Below are 23,543 nucleotides of genomic sequence, written 5' to 3' on the forward strand. Positions count from 1 at the left end.
AATGTGTCCGACGTAAAACGGAGGAACGTTTTTATTGTCCCTCTTCGGTACGGAATATTTAGATGACTAAAGATCTGGCTGATTTTACTCTGCAGTAAAAGTACTTTTGAAGTGTCAGTAATTTATCAGAGTGTTTTTCTTTAGAAAACTTTAATTCAAAGGATAATATTGTTATTTTTACTGTACTACTTTCATATTAAATGTCATTTAACAACTTAATTACATTAGAAATCGATTACTTTTTTACTTTTACTCAATTAAAAGTCATTCAAAGATTTACTTGAGTAAAATAAAATACTACATTGTTCTTAAATATTAAAGATAAAACAACAACTTTAAATTATGAAATGTAGTGCAGTAAAAAGGATGATTATTTTCCCATTATGCTTGGGAATGTAGTGAAGGACAGTCTTCCAAAGAAAAACACTTTAATAAACTACAGATACTTTTGACATTTATTTGAGTAAAGTAAAAATACTTCACTACTGTCCACCTCTGAGCTGAGGTTAATTTGGAGAAAGCTTTAAAGCTGTAATATGTATACTTTATTTATGTTGATGAGCTCTATCTGTCTGTCTGTCTGTCTGTCTGTCTAGCCAGGGTTATCATTAACTAAAACAAAAAACCAAACAAACACACACAAGATTTTCGTTGCCAATTCAGCATTTTTGTTGAGTTTAATGAAGTAGGCTTCTAAAATGACTAATTGTAACTAAAAAGGAAATCTAGAAAAATTTAGAATAATAGTAATAATACATAAAAAAGACAAAAAGTCACGAAAACTTTAATGAAATTAAAATAAATGCAGAACATATAAAATAAAAACTACCTTCAAATATTTTATGAGTGCTACTAAAAGTAACTCATTATGTCACATCATAACCACAAATAAAATAATTTCTTACCCTTCAAACACAGGATGCATTTTCTTCCAGACCTACTAATGAGTGCATGATGTGTGGTATTGAAATGCATTTATGAAGTTGAAGTGAATCTTCCTCTGAGATGCAATGGCAATCCTTTTATCTTTGGGCGTGAATGGAGACAGGGCAGTGTGCTTTATCAAACAGCACAACTGCAACTACAAGAAGAGATGCTAACAGAGAGAGTGAAACATGAACAAGACACAGGTATGTTACATAAAGTTTTTATTTTGCATCTTTCATGGATTTCATGATTGGAGTTACTTATCATTCATGTGATGATAACGGTAAAGCTCAAGTTCCTCAATGAGTCTAAACGAGTTTAAGAAATTATTTCTATTGCCATTGGCACCAACAATAAGAGCTTCAAATAATGAGGTCATTCAACAGTAGCTGATTGATTTTTATGATTGATTCAAGCACCCACAAACTACGTACATGTAATACATAACGGTGACATACAGTACATTTCTGAACAAAAAACTAACGTTAAGGATGTGACTGTCACCACTTATTCAGGTAATATCATTTAAATATGAAAATGTTTTATTCAGTCATGTCTTTTAATGTTTTATCTCTTTCTGACACAGAAAAACAGGTTTAGGTTGGTTGTATACAAGTCTATGGAAACTTATTTTCGCCATAGAATAAATAAAATAAAACTCTTTTCAAAACTTCTTTCTAAGAATGTATTTCTTCCACTATTCGGACTCTTCTTCTCAAAAGTTTTTATATCATAGTTTTATATAATATCATAATATAATATATCGTAATATAATATTTTATAGTTCATAGCTCACAATTCAGAAATATTTCTTCAACAATTAGGACTTTTCTTCTCAGAATTGCAATTTTTTTTTCACAGTTCAGAATTTATATCTTGCAATTCAGAGACTTTATAGTTTATATCTCGCAATTCTGTAAAAAAAAAAAAAAAAAAATATATATATATATATATATATATTTATTTAATTTTTTTACAGAATTGTGAGATATAAACTTTCAATTCTGAGAAAAAAAATCTTAGTCTAAACTGCAAGATATACACTGAATTGTCATATATGAATTGCAAATCTGAATTGTGAAAGAGTCTCAACTGAGGAAGAAAAAAATCTGAGAAAAGTGTTTGATTTGTGAGACAAAAAAAGGTAGAGTTGTGAGATAAGTCACAATTGCATTTTAATATTTTATTATGAGGCGGAAAAAGCTTCCATAAAGTCAGCGCTGACCTTTCACCTTAGCAAAACATTTGTTCTGAGCTACCAGTGAAGGATCTCTCTGATGTGACCCCACAGTCTTGTTATCCACAGGTTGACACCCATATCAGTGAGATACTGCAGCTCTGGCGTGAGCATCTTCCTGCAGAGGTTCTGGTGTGCTTTGTCAACATTATTTTTCAGATTGTATCCCATAATCGACTTCTCACCGATGGGTTGCCACGGCTGCATGGAAGTCTCTAAGATGCTTCCTGCATCGACAGCATGGCCTCCTTCAATGCAAATGGAAGCCATTTCTGCATTTCTGCGCTGCAGCTCTGCGACATCTCTCGCCATGCGCTCATGGCCGTAAGCATCCACTTTATGCCAGAAGGTGGTGTTGAAATACTGGTAAAGCTTCCAATCGATGGCGTTCCACTCCAGCGCTTTGGCCCTGAGCTCTGGAGTCAGTTTAGATACAGTTGAACCTTTCCGGGCATTGAGTTTGAAGAAGAGCAAGTCCTCCATGTCCCAGCAGAGCGCATCTTTGAGCAAGATGAGCGACTCTTCGAAATACTCCACTAGCATTACCAAATGGAAGTGCTTGGAGATTGCTTCAATGGCCTCGTCCACCTTTGGGTCATCTGGATTTAAGTTACTATCCTGTCCAAAGTCAAAGAAAAGCAAGTTTTTGAGATAGAACGAATTGAATCCCTCTGGGTCGTAGTAAAGCTTTGGATCCGTCAGGAATTCTCTCATCTTATCATCTCCAGAAAGCCTCCAAGTGAGAGGCACAACGCGTCCAAAATAATGAAACGAGGACTCCGCGAGAGCAGCCGGGTCCCGGAGGATTGTGATGTACGAGGTGTCGGCTGGAAGCACTTTGGCCACCTCAGCAGCATTGAAACGCATGTGATTACAGATGATGTTGAAACACATTCCGGGCCTGTAGTCCTTCACTTGTGAGCGATGAAAAGGGGACGGGTAAAAGAAGTCATTGCGGCTGTTGGGGAAGGCAAATTTGAGGTGGTGCTTTTCACCAAAGCGAAAGAGAATGTTGAGGAAAGTGCTACTAGCTGTTTTATGGGTTTTCATGAACATGATGTCCACTTTTGGAGTGCAGATTCGCTGCCCAGAGGCATTATGGGAGCTGTTAGAGATTGTTGAGGAGTGGGAAGCTGAGGGGCGGTGAGCACATGAGTAAGGCACTGGGACCCTGTAAACAAAAATGATCAAACATATTGTAATTTGAATTAATTTGAGATGCATTTATGTCATCTTTAGAATAAGTCCACACAGAGGCTTCATCACCGAGACAGATCCGTTTACTGGCAAGCAATTCCAGCTGCAGTGTTGAACCCATTGCCCATTGAGTCCCTGTCTGCATTATATTGCTGATTACATGTGTATACAGTTTATTTCAGCAAAGTTCAACAATACATGTGGCATGTGACAGTTAAGCATTAGTTTACATAGATTTAAATTTGTAAAATTCTATATATTGTTTTATATTTCACAATAATACTAAATAAATGCATACTTGGTGACATAAGAGACTTAAGATGCATTGCTAGTATTTTGTACTGAATTGAACAAAAACTGTAGTTTTAAATAATGTTTCCTGTCAGGATAGAATGACAGAATAATTTAAGGAGAAATGATCTTAATAATTATTTTCTTTATTAATATGAAGTATTTTTGTTTTATTTTCATTTTGGGAAGAAATATTTCCTGACTATTTCTTCATGAAGTTCACTCCGAAATACTGCTCTAATCCGGTGAAACTTTGACTTGGTTATTGAAATGAAACTGCTTTCTGTTGTACATAAATTCTTGTTCAGAAGACATGAAGGGACTCACTCCTGCGGGCCAAACTGGACCTCTGAGGCTGACAGACAGTACAGAAGAATCATGCAGATGGTCAGGAGCGCGCCCAGGATCAGTCCCTTACAGATGGACCTCCACTGCCTCACTGGCTTTCCACCCATCATAGCTGCCTGGTTAGACCCTGGAAGAAAACCCTGAAGCAGAGAGAAAGACACTTCAGTAATGATTAAGTGCTTCTAACTTAATTATATCTCTAAAGGCCCTTTATGTAAATCTAGTAAAAGGTGCTGCGCTGTCTGCTGTGCTTACGCATGCACAGTCCTCTAGTGCTGCAAGCATTTGATTATCGAAGCTTTTCTAGTGTGTTAAAAGATATTTGTCGTCACCATTTCCTCAAGTGCCCAATTATTTAGGTAGTACACTGCTGCTCACAAAATTGATTTTCTCCCTTGAGTTCAGACATGCAATCTACATCTGCTCAACATGTGCTTATATATGGGGATTTGCATTGGCATTGCAGGTAATTTAGCTATTTGGGATTCTAGAATATTTTCATTTTAAGTCATGTGACAGGTCACTATTTATTTTAAGGTATTCTTTATTTCTCTGTTTCCTATTAACTATTCCTCTATTACCGATTTATTTCCACTGGAATAAAACATAAAAATAAAACTCTTCTCTAAAGAAATTTAAAGCAAACAGGAGAATCCTTCAGATTTTCTTCTGGACTAAAAGCCCTTAGGGACGTAAAACACTCTGAAGAGAAGTATACAAGAGTTTTTTGTTTGTTTTTCTCAGTGGACACAGAAGGTCCATGTCTCATATGAAAGTCGTAGGCTCAAAAAAAAGTTATAGTCACTGCAATATATTTGTAGCAAAATGGAGGTGAGACTGTACTATTGCAGGGGCTTCATGAGAGCCAGCAGTCCAACAAATTAATTATGCATTCAGAAGTAAAGTAACACTGTCCACATCTCTTCATGTCTCAGAGACTAGGATCAAATATCTGCAGTGCTGGGCCACCAAAAGATAGATTGAGAGAGCAAAGGAACAAAGGAACAAAGGCGTTTCTCTCAAATACAGCAGAGAATAGAAATCTAGAAAGGGTCGAAGAAGTCTGAAGGAACCCATTGTTCTTATTTGCAGCGATCTCTAACCCTGCATTTTTCAAAATCATCTTTTGTTGATAGCAAAAACACTGACAAAATCATCATTGTTATGCTGATGGTGAAGAATAACAAGGATTTTACAGAACAACAAAGAATTACTACAGCAGCTGCAGCTCTAATTTAAGACTAAACTTACAAATGCTTTTCTGCATCCATCAAACACAAGTGTTGTTTGTAGTCCATCAGTGCGTTGTACAAAAGTCTTTGGAGATGTTGAATGTTATATTTAATCATGGGTGCATTTAAACTGCGCAATTATAATCATTTCTGCATGCATTTTTGTGATTTAACAAAGAATGCCACAAGCGCTGCTGGCACATTCATAACAGACAAGAAGCCACTGTAATTACGTTTGGTGATGGGATTCAAATAGAATAAAGGTTTCTTTTACTTTACAGATTGAGCAGCTGGATTAAAGAGGAAAGTTTAGGAATGAAACAGATAGCCTAGCATTTCAATAGATTCAGCACTGTGAGGACTCATGGGAATATAAAAGTTTTCTTGGAACAAATGGCATTCAAAAGAATAAAAATACTATATGCAAATAAATAATATGCATTTTATTTTTCACTAAAGTTATCTACAAGATAAATATACATGAGAAGCAAAACTGTATAAAATATTAAGGCTTTTAATATTTTTTCAATTTGTGTAATTAAATATCTTTTTCTTACAACATTGATGACTTATTACTTTCTTGTTTTTTTAATAAATATAACCGAATTTAGTGAGCTTTATGCTTAAACCCAAAAACTTTTAAATCATCATAATAATGTTCTGGCAACAATTATCTTTTGTTTTTGTTTTAGATGTAACGATGTTTAGACTAGAAAATAAACTCAAAAATATTGATGAATACTTATTCAGATTTTTATATGAGTTAAAGGTACTACAGTCTTAGTCTTAAACAACGGCAATAAAAATATTAATGTAAATAATTCTCCCAGTACAATTTGTATTGAAGATTATATACAAAACATTGTTAAATATCTTACCAAATCATGTATCCCTGTCACAGCTTGATTGGCAGAAGAAAAGCAGAGACTCTGAGAAATCTATGAAAAATGACTTTGTTAACAAAGATGCCTGATCAAGGCAATTCCTTCACAGTTAACTCTCCAGTCGTGCAATCCAAGATTAGTAGCATCTGTAACCCTCTATTATCTTCTATGAAATATCCAGGTGATCTTTCACCCTGCACACACACGCACTCACACCTGATGATTTTGAAGCCCCCGCCTCTCCTGTCCTCCTCCTCCTTCGTCTGCACGATGTAGAGCTGAGCTGGCTAAACTGGATACAGAAGAGACTCGGTTTGAGCTCTCCGTGACGCAAGACCAGCCGCCTGGGGACCTGCACTTCTGTGTCTGTTTGCATTTGTGAATGAGAGTACAGGAGAAGGTCGAGGGCGGAAAGAAAGAGGAAGGTGACGTCAGGATGAGAAATACGGAGACAGAAAGACAGTAAAACAAAACAGGAGAGAAAGAACTTGAAAACGGAACAGGGTTAGCGAGACAAAAATGACCAAGAGGGAGGGAAAGGAACAAAAGAGAGGAGGGATCAGTTCAAGGGGGAAACAGAGAGCTATTGAGAGCAGATTACTGGTTTGGAGTGGTCTGAAAAGTTGCTAGAGAGCGTAGTTAAATGCATGAGAGGCCAATCCATAATTCAAGATATGTGGCTATATACACAAAGTCTCAAATTCCATAAATTATGACAGAAGTTTCATGTTTGGGTGAATTATCCCTTTATATGCTTTATTATACTGTTACATCTATCCTGATATTCACTGATCCATTCTCTTTATTTTGCTCACTTCTCAGTGTTACTTATTGTCCAGCACAAGATTATTCTGTTCATCCAGATCTCCTTTTGACGGGTGTCAAACACTCGGTTCATTGTCTGCAGCCACACACGGGCACACAGAATGTCATGCCAGTGCCAGGCAGTGTAAGAGTGACATGGTTGGAATGCAGATGGGTAACACTGCATGCTTGTGTGTGAACATGAATTAGTGATCAGAAGGCCATGAGTTACCTGGCCGAAAGCCCACAGGGGTTACACAATGGCGAGGAGAACAGCAACGTCATAACTTCCCACCACAAATATACAAGCAAAGCGGAGGGGTGTAGGTGTGTAGGACTTCACTGATAACAAACACCTCATACAATAAAAAAGAGTTTGAATGGGACTTTGGGTGTGACATAAAGGAAGAGAACATTTCATGTGTTATACACATGCGTACAGAATAGAAGAGAGCAGATCACTTTTGAACTCAGTTCAGACAAATCCAGATTTATACAAAGCCTACCCATTAATTATATATATATATTTTAACCAAAATCTGTCACAAAGGACTGAAATGGACACTGGAGAACCATTCAGAGCTAAATAATTCAGCTTGCCATCCTAAACCAGTAGAATCTGACTCCATTCTGTCCTTGAAAAATTCACAATGAGGAATCCAATGCAATCAGAAACGCTCATTTTCTCATTGCAACCTTCTGTAAAACTCAAGCTACATTTCCCAACCTATGACTATATCCATTTAAAAGTTAGTTTTTATATATTAGGGAACATTTACAGTATTTTGCCACATGAGGTAGCCTATATATAGCCTATTTATGAAGCAAGTGAAGTTAGTTTTTACAAAGAATATATATGAGTCATACTTATTCCCCACAAAGTTACATGGTTTAAATGTTAGTATAGAGGGACTGGCTTAGCGTTTAATGCCATTTTGTGTAGTGAGCAACTTTTTTCAGCAGCAGTGAGTCTAAAAACCTAATGCCGAAAGCCACTTTTACATTGTGATGTCCTACAGGAGAGTCCTTCGGGAAGGGAGTGTCGGGGTTTCAGTTTTTTCCATTTAAGAATTTGACCGTGTGAGTGATACTTGGAAACTTCATTACATGCTAGACTTCGTTCCCCTTGGGTACCGAGGCCTATTTACATGAGAAACCAAAAGATGAAGTCAAACAAAAGGTTTACTCGCATTAAGAGAGATTTATTAAAAGAAAAATAATAAATACAAATAATTTTACCAATCCAAAGTTTCTTTTTATCTTTCTGAGAATTTTTTTTTATTATTATCTAAATGCTTTCCAGTTTACTTGCTCATAAATACAGCAACAGTAATATTGTGAAATATTTTAATACATTTTAAATGCAATTTATTCCTGTGATGCAAAAGTGAATTTTCAGCATCATTACTCCAGTCTTCAGTGTCACATGATCCTTCATCCTTTGTCTATATACACAAAAGGCCTATTTCTCTCAAATATTGTTCACAAATCTGTCTAAATCTGTGTTCGTGAGCACTTCTCCTTTGCAGAGATAATCCATCCACCTCACAGGTGTGGCATATCAAGATGCTGATTTATCTTTAAGCATTTATCTTTTTACTTTTTTGATGCATCCTCACTAATTAAAAATATAAATTTCTATAAAAAGGAATCTTTTAAACAGCAGTGTACATGCCTTCTATTTTATCAAACAATGTACAATTTATGACTAGCGTGAGTAAATAGTCAATGTAGTAACTCATACTCTAGTAAGCATACTGAGAGCTATTTGCAATGTTGATATGGCAGCTTTTTGTCATCAGTTCTTTTCAACTCAATTAAAATAAACTTCCTTTGTCCAAATCAGTACATTAAAAATGTTCACAAATTTGAAACATGCACACAGAATAAATACATTCATTAAAAGAAAATAATTATCTTACAGTAAGTTTATTAGAAATGTGTTCTTGTTTTACACAAGAAAACATTGTATAATGCTACATGTTGTTAGTGTTTTTTAGGTCATTGTTTTGTGGGTGACAAAGTGTGTTTGTCGGCTTCGACCATTGCTAGTGTTCTGGAAGAATGAGTTGATTTGAGACCTGAATGAAGTGTTTTGGTAGTTGTAGTGCATTTTTGAATGTGAAATGAACTGCTTTGCCAAGCTGAAAGTTGGTTAGGAGAACTGTGTGAAGAGTTTTGCAAAAGTGACTTAAGTATTGAGAAACGTGTCCTAGCGTCTGTAAAAAACTGAATTGTTTTGAACATCAGTTTAACAGTTTTGAAAACAGTATGTAAGCATGTGCAAATTGGCCCATACGTAAAGAGTTTTGGCACTTCTTGTGTCTGACTGAGAAAAGAATTCATGAAATTTGAGAGATGTAGTCATTTAATGCATTTTGTGCCAAAGCAATGATAATTGATCCTCAGTTTAGCCCACATACAGTAGACTTCTGTTGTGCTCACTGTGTGAAGAGTTTTGCAAAAGTGACCTAAGTATTGAGAAATGTGTCCTAGCGTCTGTAAAAAACTGTAAATGATGCAATGAGATGAAATGAGATGAAATGAGAGAAGAAACACTTCTCAAAGTCTCTTGGCAGAGAGAAAAAGCACAAGAAGGACTTACATAGGACAAAGGACAATTACATATAAAAATCAGCACTTTTTCTTCTGCTGTTGCTTCTTGTCTGCTTTGCTGGCGTCATCGTGAGCTTTCCTCTTAGCTGCCAGCTTGTTAGCCTGTAAGAAGGTGTGCAGTAGATTCATGAAGAATAAAGTCAGTCCTGGTCACTGGAGCTTAAACCATTTGCCAAATGTAGGTCAAGCACATTTTAAAGGGCGTTGGAAGCCACTGTGCTAGCAGAGAATTAATTCTACGTTTACTCATTTAACCATTAACCAAAGCACACATTTACAAATCAACATGAAGGCTCGTATCTTACCAAGTAAATAAATAAATAAATACAATAACTAAGAATCAAAATGAAGCTTTATCCTGAATCATTATCCTGGTTAGATGAGTGTGTTTTCATACAATTTAATTTTTCATTTACAAAAGAAAGCAGATGTGATCGTAAAATGACATGCATTACATGTCTCTTCTTACCAAACATTATCTTGTCATAAAGGTATTTCTCTCTCTTCTCCATCATCACAATGGTCAGCCTCTTCTCCTCTGTTTTCTCCTCTTGTTTGGTTTGCATGCGGTTCTCTGGTTTCACTTTACCAGGGGTCACCTTGGAGAACCAGCACAAAATTTGACTTTTTCATATTTATTTGATACATTCCTCCACAAAGGTGCAGCAACAAAACTAAAGATTCCATCCTAAAAATCATCCATTTTTAGAATCAAATAATGTGATTTTGACTTTTTTTTTTTTTTTTTTACCTGTAAAGCCTGATAAACAAAATAAGTTAGAAAAATCTAACAACAAATCTAACAAGTTTGTATTTTGATGAGTGTCATATCTGATACATTATTAGACATTTATGGCTCATATATGGAGCTCACACTCAAGGAGAAAAACATTTTATTCCCAAAGGCCCAAACTGAGCAATAATACGCAATTCGGTGCAGTTGCTGATAATTTAGATTTATAAATTTAATATGAAATTCTGATAGCTTGTAAAGTAAATCAATGAGATCTTTATAAAAGACTACTTGCATAAAATGCATATTCATATCAGTTGTTACTATATCTATATACATATAGTATATAGTTATTGTATCTCCCAAAAATGCTTTAGTGAGATGATATTTAAATGCTTAGCTTTATGTTCAAAGCTCTGTGGTTTTTATTGAGGAGAAAATGCATAAAGTACAATACAATTATGATTGAGAGATGAACAAATAAATATTCCTCAAAACAGCCTGATTTATCATACTTGATATATTTTAACACGATTTTTCTGAAAAATTATGAATGGATAATTAAGTAAACCTATGTTGCTTCAGTTCATTAAGTGTAATATTACTAAAAGCACAAAAGTTATTCATATAATTACTTCATAAAATTCTGTAAGATTTCAGCACAAGAAGAAAGTACCACGAGCTGAAGATGGATATTTTTTTTTATAATTATACTTAAAGGACATTTACTTGCTAATAAAGGATAAACTATCGATCAGACAACAGAAGGTATGTGGTGCAACAGATTTCTTCAGTAGATTTGATTATGTTAATGACTTTGCATATCAAATATGATACAGTAGGCATTATAGGGTTAAATGTTTTCACTTACAAGTTTATGTTATGTAAAATGAAAACAATCATACCTTTCCCTGAGTTTTCTTCTCCTCCATTTAAGCCAAATTTGCTTCATCTTCAGACTCATCTTCTTACTCACTTTGATCATCTTCCTCTTCGTCATCTTCATCCTCCTCCTGCTCCTCTTTTTCCGTCTCTGTGAAGAGTTAATTTGTGAACAATCACTCAAAATTCACATATTATATGACATAATGAAATGGTAAAAAGCCTCAAGTGGCTTCTCTCCTCGCTGCGGGGCCAAGAGTTTGAGTTTCTCAGGTGGCACATGATCTCACTCACTCTCTTCCATGAATGGCGACAGATGACAAATGAGCCAGCAGTGTAACTCCCAGGTAATATTCCTCATCAGGTAACAGCATCTTCACACACAGTCATACACCCACTGGGGCTGGATGTAGTACCTGCAAGGATGAATATACATTAATTACAAGAATATGAATTAATTGCAGTAAATATTAAGTAGACACTGTCCACAATCAGTGAGAGTTGGTTTCGGACCTGTTGATACTGTTTGTCGACGGTAGGTCTGTCCACAATGTGATGTGTGATCATTTCATCTGTTTCCTCATATGTGCTGCCGATGCACAGGGATTTATCCCAGGACACCTGTCCACCGAATCACCTGCACAGCGTACAACACATTCTTATGTACTGACAAAAACACTAAAACTGTGCATACACTTACTATGAACGGCAGCGATTCAACAAGTTACATGTTTTGGGGTTTTTTAAATTTACAACGGTGTAAAATAAAAACTCAACTATAAGGTAAAACCATAAAAAATGGTTGAAATAAAATAATTATTATCTGAAATAAAGTAAAATAAAATATAGAAACATTTATTTTATATTGAAGTACTAAATTAAGAAACTAAATTAACTATAACGATTAAAAAAAAAAGATTAAAATGATAAAACCACATCAAATAACTAAACATTTAAATATTTAAAACTGTATGATACTAGAATAACACTGACTTGTATACAAACACACCACAAACTAATCTTCTAACTACCTTCATCAAACAGGTTCCAACATTATATATATATATAAAAAAAAAAAAAAAAAAAAATTAAATTAATTAAATAGTGGCTCAGACAAAAGAGGGGCTTAAAATACTGCCTACCTCAGATTAAATATTATGAGATGTTTCATTTTATATTTATTTTATACATGTTTGAGATTTAAAAAAAAATGTATGTATCTGTGTAATTTTTGTATTTTTCCAACAATACAAATTATAAAGCAAAAAGAAATCCGTTTATACAAATAAAAATAATGGAAAATAATATAATATATATAAAATTATTCTCAATAATTAAAAGAAAAAAAAAACTAAACTTTTTTTTTGTTACAATAACTTTGATTATAGGGTCAAATAGTTGCTTGACAAAATTTGAGAAAATTCCCATCATGCCGTAGAAAAATGTTCACTTCCGGCATGTCGCATTATTAGAGCTGCATTTTTTAAAACGAGGAAATATCTATGCAGTAACAAGATGTGAGAAATAGCTAAACATCATGTAATTTATTATTTAATTGTAAATAAATATAATAGAAATTCAGTAGTCCTAATTATTGACATTATTGCATGATTTTACTGTTCTATAGAGCTGAGATAGGGCAAATACATATTTCCTGATCTACTTTTCATGTTGATTACTAGATTATTAAAAACATCTAATCTAATATATAGTTCTACCACTAAAGAAAATTAGATTTCTGCCTGGGCTTCTTTTAAAAAAAGGAAGTGCAAACCATTTTGAACCCTATTTAAGGAAAGTGCCATGGATCAAATGATGAGTGGTATGTCACAGCCCTTCACCTGATGAGAAAAGCCAGTGATTCCCTGGGAACTTCTTTGTTTAGGAAAAACTTCTGTTCTTCGAAAAGAGCTTCTTCTGTTTGTTTTGCTCCATCTTCTCTCTCGCCTCCATTTTCTCCAAGTCAAATAAGTTCTATAAAAACGACATTAAATGATGAGGACAAAGGTTGCCTGCAGTCACACTGGTTTCATCCGAATTTTTTTTAACACCTTCAGCGTGTAAACATAGTAACAGTTTCCCTCAGTGAACTTGAAACATGAGGATGTGAGGTCCATCCAAAACAACAATTAATCAAACGCGGGTTAAATGCTTCACTGACTCATGCCTTGTAATGTGTGACTAAATACCAAGTGCCTTATGACACTTTCTTTTAGTGAACTTGGAAGTGTGGAAAATTATTGTGGAGTCACATAGCTGTAAAAGAGGAATCTGACAGCTTTGACTTTGCTACAAAACAGCTGTGCCAATTGTTTTTATATTCTGACCCGTGAAATGCATTTTATTAAACTTTAAGCCCCCACTGGTTTTATACATAAACACACGCACACACACACACGCACACACACACACACACACACACACACACACACACACACACACACACACATATATACCATATTCATATATTATCATTGCAGCGGTCATATTGACATACAATATAATGTAATACAATTAATAACCATTATCATTGTTATTATTATTGCTGTAGTCATATGGGCATGGTAATAGAGTTTATAACTTAATAAATTATTAAAGGATTATAACAATAATATAAGAATGTAAAATATAAAACAACAACATAATAATCTCCAAATAACCACAGTTATTATTATTCTAAATTATATTACCATGCCAATACTAGTTAATTATTTGTATGTATATATTTTTTAGGTATAATGGTTTTAACTACAAAATGTTTCCCAACATGTTATCCCTTGTATTTTGACAGAGGTCAGGTCTGTAAGTCACTCACTCCTTCAGCAGGGAAATGGTCCGGCGCTGCCTCCTAAAATTCAACTATTTACCGAGCAAGCTTGAATTTGACAAAAGACACATCATGGGCAGACTGATATGGTGTGATCCATGTGATGGTTTGTCCCAGGACCTCTGCCTGGTAGTAAATGCCCTTTTGGAAATGGAAAGAAAAACCGGTCCCACTTTATATTAGGTGGCCTTAACTACAATGTACTTACATAAAAAATAAGTACCATGTACTTATTGTGTTCATATTGTATTGTAAAACACTTTTGCTGCTATTGAGGTGGGATGGGGTAAGGTTAGGGAGAGGGTTGGAGGTATGGGTAAGTTTAAGGGTGGGTTAAGGTGTAAAGTATGGGTCAACAGTGTAATTATAAATGTAATTATAGAAATTAAATACAGATGTAATTACATGTAGTTTTTTTTTTAAATATAAGCACAATGTAAAAACATGTATGTACACAATAAGTACATTGTACTAAATTATTAATTCAAATCTAAGTACATAGTAGTTAAGGCCACTTAATATAAAGTGGGTCCGAAAAACCTGAACAAACAAAAATACAATCTTTAAGAGTCACAGACATTGTTGTAAATACATAGTTTTTAAAATGCAGACTTTTCATAGCATATGTTTACAGTACCTTTCTCAGGGACAGTGAGTCAATAATGTAGTTCATCCATTTGACGCTGAGTCTCCGGCAGTAGTGGACGAAGTACACAAATCAAGTACTTGAGTAAAAGTACAGATACATATGGTAAAATATTACTCCAGTAAAAGTAAAAGTACTCCTTTTTCAATTTTACTCAAGTGAAAGTACAAAAGTACTCGAGTTTTTATGTACTTAAGTAAAAAAGTACTGCAAGATAGATGTTTGCAATTTTATATAGGCTACTTAATTTAATTTTATATTAGCACATATTCTTTTTATAATCCTACTGCTCAAAATACCTTGGATTTTTTCAAAATAACCACTATATGGAGTCAAGATATATTTTTGTTGTTGATATGGACTACGCTGATGAGAGTAATGTTCACTGTGAAGCTTACACTGTGATGTACCCGAGAGAAAACAGAGATGACCATCTGATTTTCACCAGTAAGAAAAAAGTATTTTAAAGTTTGTTGTTTTACAGAATATCAAAGTTACAGTAAAGACCAAAAGTTTGGACACATCTTCTCATACAAAGAGTTTTCTTTATTTTCATGACTATGAAAATTGTAGAGTCTCACTCAAGGCATCAAGGGCTATTTGACCAAGAAGAGAGTGATGGGGTGCTGCTCCAGATGACCTGGCCTCCACAGTCACCGAACCTGAACCCAATCGAGATGGTTTAGGGGTGAGCTGGACCGCAGACTGAAGGCAAAAGAACCAACAAGTGCTACGCATCTCTCGGAGAACTCCTTCAAGACTGTTGGAAGACCATTTCAGGTGACTACCTCTTGAAGCTCATCAAGAGAATGCCAAGAGTGTGCAAAGCAGTAATCAAAGCAAAAAGTGGCTTTTTTGAAGAACCTGCAATATGACATATTTTCAGTTGTTTCACACTTTTTTGAAATGTATATAATTCCATATATAATTCCAAATTTGTTAAATCATAGTTTTGATGCCTTCAGTGTGAATCTACAATTTTCATAGTCATGAAAATAAAGAAAACTCTTTAAATGAGAAGGTGTGTCCAAACTTTTGGTCTGTACTGTATATATGACATGATAATAAGGCCTGAAGTTAGGAAGAACATTTTACGGAAAAAAATAATAAAAAAAATGTAAATAAAGATAATGATTTTTTCCTTCTCAAATCTTGTCTGTGGTTTAAAAACACCCCTGGCCAAACAGGGTGCATCTCTTCCCACTGATAATTACTGTAGTTACCATGTTCTGAACATCACATCCTTTCTTTTCTAACCAGATGTAAACTATATTATATATATATATATATATATATATATATATATATATATATATATATATATATATATATATATATATATATAGGTGGCTGAATAAAAATATTTGGACATTATTTATAAAAATTACATCAATTTAGCACCAACAAGCTTGTTAGCTAGACAGTTAGCATCAGCTAACAATATTTACTTATTTTCAGTACGATGAACATTCATGTCTGTCTACTCGTCTAGTTAATCCAAACAATATACATATGTATAACGTTACTGTCGATAAACAATATAAAAACAGACGTAACATAGGACATTTTAATAAAACTGTTAACATTACGGCAGCGGGGAATTTGAACGTGCACGAGTTATTGTATTTAATCTGTGTTATTTTATGGGTTTTTCGTTGTTGTTGTTTTTTTTACCTAGAATTGATGTGTCTGCATCGTCTGCACTCGAGCATTTGAGTGGGCTTAAATAGATCACTCTTTACAACGGATTAAGTTTCCAAACAACTGACAGTTTTGACCTAAATATGATTTTCAGTTACAATAATTAATCCAAAATTTCGACATTAATAACTTACTTTTAGCAACGTCAGACGCACGCGCGCTCACAAGATCTCCCGGTTCTTACTTCTGGAGACTCGCACTAAACGGTTCATTTGAATCAGTGAGTGGTCGACTCCAGAACAGCTGCAATCGGATCATTCTAAATCGTAAACGAATCGTTTGGTGTGATTCGCGATCCGATTTAAAAGTTTATTTTGAAAAGACTCAGTTCGTTCATGATGAATCAGACACCGCTTCTGAGTGTCGGAGCACGTGATATTATAGGGAGTAACGATATGTTTTATGAAATGTAGTGAAGTAAAAAGTACGATTTTATGCTTTGGAATGTAGTGAAGTAAAAGTAAAAGTTGCTCAAAATAAAACTACTCCAGTAAAGTACAGATACTTGAAAAATGTACTTAAGTACAGTAACGAAGTAAAGCTACTCCGTTACTGTCCACCACTGGTCTCCGGCACCGCTGTTTTCCTGTGCGAGCGAACGTAAAAAACAGGAAACACATAGAGAGGGCCATCTACATCTCGGAGAGCATCAATGAATGTGGGATACCTGGAAAAACAAACTTATCTTAGAAACAAGCAAGTTATTCAACAAAATATTTTGTTTCGAGCTAAAGAAGCTAGATTTGGTGCCAGAGGTGATTTGACATGTTATGGAAATCTCATTTTTAACGAACTGTTTTGGAGATCTCCTAACTCCTAAGCATCTAAATTACACAAGAAGTGGCCCACTTTACTTGAATTCACTCTATAGATACACAATACATCATCATCAAGTTTACTGCTATATATATATATATATATATATATATATATATATATATATATATATATATATATATATATATATATATAATAATTGAACTGCAAAAATAGAAAATGGGTCAGACTCTTAATTTCTCAGTTCACCACAAACAAAATGATAAAGACCCATGGAAAAAAAGGAAAAGGTTGCCATTACAGCGGAGAGGGAGGGAGGGAGAGAGAGAGAGAGAGAGAGAGAGAGAGAGAGAGAGAGAGAGAGAGAGAGAGAGAGAGAGAGAGAGAGAGAGACTGTGGTACTCAAGTGGGTGTCACCATCCAGCATCAGTTCAGTGGTGAAGATTAGGACGTTCATTTTGCAGGAACATACAAGGATTTATATATATATATATATATATATATATATATATATATATATATATATATAAAAATGGGATGTCTGGCATTCCTCAAAGACTTTTTCCTGGGTTTCTGGGACTATGAGACTCCAAAAGTAATGGTGGTGAAGGACAAGAAACTAGGAGTCATATACAGAGCCGTGCAACTCCTGATCCTCACATACTTCGTTTGGTAAGAATCTGCTCTCTTTGTTGTTATTTCTGTAAAACCAGCTTTTCATCAATCACAAAATTGATACTTTTAAATGGTGCTAATTATAATGTTTATCATATTTGTCTCTGAGATAGTCTAATGGCGAACACTGAAATTCAAAACTCAAGTAATTTCATGGTCTATAATTAATTAATTGTAATTTTACTATATATATATATATATATATATATATATATATATATATATATAAATTTGTAATTGTACTGGTTGTTTTGGACTTCAGCTGCATCTTGAAGAAGATAAAATACAGTTTATGCAGAAGAAATGCAATAAAAATGTCAATGATACCAATCAGCAATACAGAGATTTATGAGATTTATGAAATGTCAAATCTAATTGTAACACTTCATCTTTAGCCACATCTGATTTATAGAACTTTTTTCCCAACGTCAACAATTTTGCAGTAAATGTTTAGGTTTCATAGTATATATATTATATCTTTGATTGTGTTTGTTCCTATGTTCTTTTCATATACAGAATTTCTTTCGTTATACCTATGAAAGTGTGTTCTATTGCATGTGTGGAGATGGATGCATTTATGTCATGTTTTATGTGTGCAGGCACGTATTTATCAGACAGAAAGCGTATCAGGAGACAGAGACGCGTCCGGAGAGCTCAGTGCACACTGAGATGAGAGGTGTGGCCATGCTGGGAGACAGCGTTCAGGACACAACCGAATATGTCAGACCATCTGAGGTGAAGGCCTAGAAAAATAAAAAACTGGAAAGAAAACCATTCAATTACATCATCCTTATTTATAAGGCAGACAAGATACCCTTTATTACTTAAGATACTGTAAAGTGATTAAATCATATTTCCCTTGCTAGATCATAGTATATAAACTTACTCGAAACCATGTATTTCTTCATGTAAAGGGTTTTGACGTCATCAGCACAATTCTTAGGAGAGAAGTGACGCACGATCAGACGCAGGGCATGTGTGCTGAGGTGAGCACAAAAAAAATAGACAAATGCAGTTAAATACATAGTATGCATGCTTTGGTCCGAGTCAAACAGCATTTGTAGATATGTCTTTTTCTCTACTTGTTTTCTCAGCATTACAGTGTTGCCGATGCAAACTGCACAAAAGATTCTGACTGCACTCAAGGAGACGTTGATTTTGATGGTCATGGTAAGGTTTACTTTTATAATGAATACGCACATATATACTGTGTCAGATACCGGTTGCACTTTATTTTACAGTACGTGTACTCACATGTACTTATAGTGTACTTACAGTGTATTTATCTAAGAAAGTTCTGGTAATACAAGGTAACTACACGTGGTAGGGTTAGGTTTAGGGTTAGTACCTAGTTATTACATAGTTATTGTAATTACTATAATAAGTACATAGTATGTACATGAGGAACAGGACTGTAAAATAAAGTGCTACCCAGATACCACTAGTTTAATGTTAAACTACATCTACTTTAATACAGGTTTTTTCTTTTTATTATTATTATTATTAAGTGCAGCTTCAATTGCTGCAGTATTTCTTACTTCTTTATTTTACTTAAAACTAGTTCAAACTTAATTGATTAATTAACTAATTCTACACGAATTAAAAAAGATTTTCAATGCATGGTCCATGGTAAGATGTGAACTTGTTTTGGAACAGGTCAAAGAACAGGACGATGTATCCCCTACTACAACTACACATTCAAGACCTGCGAGGTCAGGACCTGGTGTCCCATTGAGGAATATGCTGCTGTCAGGTATTGTGCTTTTATTGACTGATCCGTCAAAAATCAATAGAGAAATGAACTAAAATGTCTTTCTTATCCCCATAGTGAACCAGCTATGGAAAAAGCTATTAATTTTACAGTGTTCATAGAGAATGCCATCCTTTTTCCGAAGTTTAAAGTTCTGAGGTACGTTGAAGAGTTTCAGCATGTTTAATAATTCAGAGTGCCAACATGCTTTTGAACCTTTTGTCTGATCAAAGCATTTAGTAAAACATAAATGTATCAGAAATGTCTATTTACTCTACCGTTCAAAAGTTTAGGATATATTGTTTCTCACAAAGTCTTACTAAGGTTGCATGGAATTGATCAAATGTACCCACAAAAATACAGTAATACTGTGAAATAGTATTGCAATTTAAAAGAACTGATTTCTATTTTATTATTGTGATGCAATGCTGATTTTTCAGCATCATCACTCCAGATCCTTCAGAAATCATTTGAATATGCCGATTTGCAGATTAAGAAACATTTCTTATTATCATTGTTGAAAAGTTGCGCTGCTTAATATTTCTGTGGAAGCTGTCAAATATTTTGTAACATTAACATTGGAAGTCGTGGCCTAATGGTTAGAGGGTTGGACTCCCAATTGAAGGGTTGTGAGTTCTAGTCTCGGGCCGGACGGAATTGTGGGTGGGGGTAGTGCATGAACAGTTCTCTCTCCACCTTCAATACCACGACTTAGGTGCCCTTGAGCAAGGCATCGAACCCCCAACTGCTCCCCGGGCGCCGCAGCATAAATGGCTGCCCACTGCTCCGGGTGTGTGTGTGTTCACTGCTCTGTGTGTGTGCATTTCGGATGGGTTAAATGCAGAGCACAAATTCTGAGTAAGGGTCACCATACTTGGCTGAATGTCACTTCACTTCACTTCACTTCATTATAAATGTGACCCTGGAGCACAAAACCAGTCGTCGCTGGGGTATATTTGTAGCAATAGCCAAAAAAATAAAAAAGAAATACTGTATGGGTAAAAAATTATAGATTTTTCTTTTATGCCAAAAGTAAAGATCATGCTCCATGAAAATATTTTGTACATTTTCAACTGTAAATATATAAAAACTTAATTTTTGATTAGAAATATGCGTTGCTAAGAACTTCATTCAAATATTGTCCTATCCTAACAAATGTCCCTTAAATTGACTATAAATGGACCCTTTCAGGGTCACAAATGTCTTTACTGTCACTTTTTTTTTTTTGGTAAATGCATCCTTGCTGAATTTATATTTTTTTTATGGTCCTAAAATAAATATGTATATTTTTGTATCTGATATGGAAATTCTAATGGTTTCAACTACAGGAGCAACATCAAACCAAAAAAGCGAAAGAAGTTGGAGCGGTGCCATTATCACCCAGACACCAACCCGTACTGTCCGGTGTTCAGGCTGGGCTTCATCGCAGAGCAAGCCCAAGAGAAATTCAGCGAACTTTGCAGAACGGCATGTATACGGCTTATGGTCAAATAACACATCAACGTTTATTTACTTCTGAATTTAAGCACTTTTTTATATATATTTTGAATGTCATTTTATTATGTTCAGGGTGGAATAATTGGCGTGTTCATTAACTGGAAGTGTGATTTTGACAAGGATTCTTCAAAGTGCATTCCGACATATTCGTTCAGAAGAATTGATATGAGAAAAAACCTGCCCAGCTCCGAATATTACTACAGGTGTGAGCTCTGGGGTTACAATCTACATGAATTCCACTAATCAAATGTCACTAAAATTCCGGTCAATTCATTATTAATGTTTATTTAGAAATATATTAACTTCCAAACATTTCAGGTTTGCGAAATATTATCATAAGGACGGTGTGGAGTACAGGACACTTATAAAAGCCTATGGGATTCGCCTGGATGTCATCGTTCAAGGATATGTGAGACCATACAGGAAGTACATTAGCCACATGCTGACCGCACATATGGCCTTATATTGAATCTCTTTATTTCCTTTCAGGCGGGAAGATTCAGTCTGATTCCAACCATTATCAACACAGTCACGGCCATGACGTCAATAGGAATTGTACGTTTTTGCTAAATGCCTAATAAAACATGATTTTTTGGGGGGTTTAAAGTGTGATATAATGACGTCTTTATGAGACTGATGGCAGACATAAACTTTCACATATAAAGCTTGTATTTTGTCCTACTGCTTAATCTTAGTATTAGTAAATGTCTCATTTTTTGTCATCTAGTGCTCAATCATCTGTGACTGGATCATGCTGACGTGTATCGATAGGAATGAAGTCTTCAGCGAAATGAAATTTGATGATGTAAGTCAAGAAGGATAAAGATTACACTGAAGAAATGCCAGAGTTGTAAATAAAACATTTTGGAATTTGTTTTGCTAGAAAATACTATCAGTTTTTCACATCTAATTCAATGTGTTACTTGCTTTGCAATTGTTGGTGCAATATGCTCGCAATTTCTAAAGTAAAAACTGAGTGAAGAATTAGTATAGAAACAATTTTCCCTCAGAAATTGCAAGCAAATGTCACAAATTATTACAAATATATGTCAAGCAACACATTTAATTAAATGAGAAATTTTCAAGTAGAAAAATGTAAGTCCTATTTTATGGAAACTTGTTTCTGCCACAGGATAAAAATATAAAATAATTGCAAATAAATAAATATCTGATTTGCCAGATTTAAAATTTGATTTGCTTGATCAGAATTCTGATGAAAAACCCCTCAAAATTATGCTCAAGAGCTGTAAACATGGAACTGCAAGGAAAAAAAGTCAGAATTGTGTGATAAGTTTTATCTTTTTAAAATCCTGTAACAGGAATAAGTTTCCTTGAAAAACATACTCAAAATCAATATTGTTTTTTTTTTCTAAAAAAAAAATCATTTTTTTACATGTGCATACAGTGAATGTTTCTAATATGATTCTTTAGGGTCATTCATTTAGAGATATTCAAAAGATTTCCCAGTTTTTAAACAACACTGCAGTCAATAAATGACAAAATTAAATATTCATTTTCTTGAATATATTAATCAAAATCTTTTTCTATTTCTTTAACCAGGTCTCCAAGAACCCCGATGAGCCAATCACAACAGACTTCACACTTACAAGCTATGGCTCCACCCACTCTGACCTCTCAGATGGCGTGCCATTATAAAACAACTAAAACGCTCCAGTGCCGGCGGCATGCCATGCCAAATATACACCACAGTAGAATCTTTTTACATAAATGATGGATATTTTCCTGTCGTAGGAAAAATAAGAGTAGAAAACTGCACAACATATCATATCTGAATCTGAAAAAAAAAATTTAAATAAACAAAGCCATGTTTTTTCCATTAAGCTTCACTTCAGTAAATATTAAACACTGATCAACTCCACAACAGGTTTGCATGTATTTCCCATCTTCGAACACTCATGAAATATGAAGTTTCTCTTCTGTAAAATGTGACATATTTCCATGAAAAAGAATCTTCAATAATTAAAACTCACTGCATCTTGTTTCACATAAATGTGTCACGTGATTTAATTCCCAGGACCTTAAGCAAGCATTTGGATCAGACTGTTCAAATATCTGGTTGTCTTTGAAATGCCTATGCAGACATGATAAATCTGGATTTCACATTGACTTGACAAGTGATTAAAAACAAAGTCCTAAAGGACAAAATTCCTTCTAAGTGATCATCTCTTTTCTGGGAACCGTCTTCCATCAAGTCATAAGGAAAGATGAGATGGTTCTCTAAAGAGCAGCACTCGCTCTGCTAACCCGATAACAACTCCTCCTACGATATTGGTTACAGTAATGAGATTTATGGGAAGAGGAATTGCGTCTGCCCAGCTCTACTCTAAATGTGCGATTAATAGAAATGCATTGATTTATGCAGCTCACACTTTTGAGGTTTTTGATCAAGGATACATGTAAAACCTCATCTCCCCAGATCAGATGCTAAAGAAAATGGACAAACAATGAACTTAGCTGTAGGACTTGCTATTTGTCTACAGAACATACTCTTATATCCC

The 23,543-nt window shown here is 34.6% G+C and overlaps 2 protein-coding genes and 1 long non-coding RNA gene across 4 annotated transcripts; 1 reads left to right on the forward strand and 2 right to left on the reverse strand.

Annotated features, from left to right (window-relative positions):
- Window positions 1-1,944: 1,944 nt before the first annotated feature.
- Window positions 1,945-6,814, reverse strand: LOC113072071 (galactosylceramide sulfotransferase). Of its 2 annotated transcripts, XM_026245214.1 has the most exons (4): window positions 6,333-6,814; window positions 6,111-6,170; window positions 3,980-4,140; window positions 1,945-3,335 (listed from the first exon to the last, which is right to left on the reverse strand). In XM_026245214.1, exons 3-4 carry the CDS (start codon window positions 4,108-4,110, stop codon window positions 2,183-2,185), a joined length of 1,284 nt encoding a protein of 427 aa, XP_026100999.1. In that variant the 5' UTR covers window positions 4,111-4,140; window positions 6,111-6,170; window positions 6,333-6,814; the 3' UTR covers window positions 1,945-2,182. The 2 variants fall into 2 exon arrangements, with proteins under 2 accessions (XP_026100999.1, XP_026101003.1); XM_026245218.1 differs by lacking the exon at window positions 6,333-6,814 and having other exon boundaries at window positions 6,111-6,309.
- Window positions 6,815-8,495: 1,681 nt separating this feature from the next.
- Window positions 8,496-14,752, reverse strand: LOC113072094 (uncharacterized). Its single transcript, XR_003280266.1, has 8 exons — window positions 14,616-14,752; window positions 13,967-14,119; window positions 12,993-13,125; window positions 11,665-11,788; window positions 11,446-11,567; window positions 11,175-11,302; window positions 10,006-10,135; window positions 8,496-9,638 (listed from the first exon to the last, which is right to left on the reverse strand). It is a non-coding gene; the product is annotated as an uncharacterized LOC113072094 (long non-coding RNA).
- Window positions 14,753-17,634: 2,882 nt separating this feature from the next.
- LOC113072086 (P2X purinoceptor 2-like) lies at window positions 17,635-23,001 on the forward strand. The gene is made up of 12 exons (XM_026245230.1): window positions 17,635-17,774; window positions 18,377-18,512; window positions 18,692-18,763; window positions 18,872-18,947; window positions 19,434-19,530; window positions 19,606-19,686; window positions 20,856-20,994; window positions 21,097-21,227; window positions 21,343-21,433; window positions 21,514-21,579; window positions 21,752-21,829; window positions 22,585-23,001. The coding sequence occupies exons 1-12, from the start codon at window positions 17,635-17,637 to the stop codon at window positions 22,678-22,680; spliced, it is 1,203 nt and encodes a 400-aa protein (XP_026101015.1). The 3' UTR covers window positions 22,681-23,001.
- The last annotated feature ends 542 nt before the right edge of the window (window positions 23,002-23,543 follow it).

Source organism: Carassius auratus, chromosome 5 (assembly GCF_003368295.1).
Source record: "Carassius auratus strain Wakin chromosome 5, ASM336829v1, whole genome shotgun sequence".
Taxonomy (NCBI): Eukaryota; Metazoa; Chordata; class Actinopteri; order Cypriniformes; family Cyprinidae; genus Carassius; species Carassius auratus.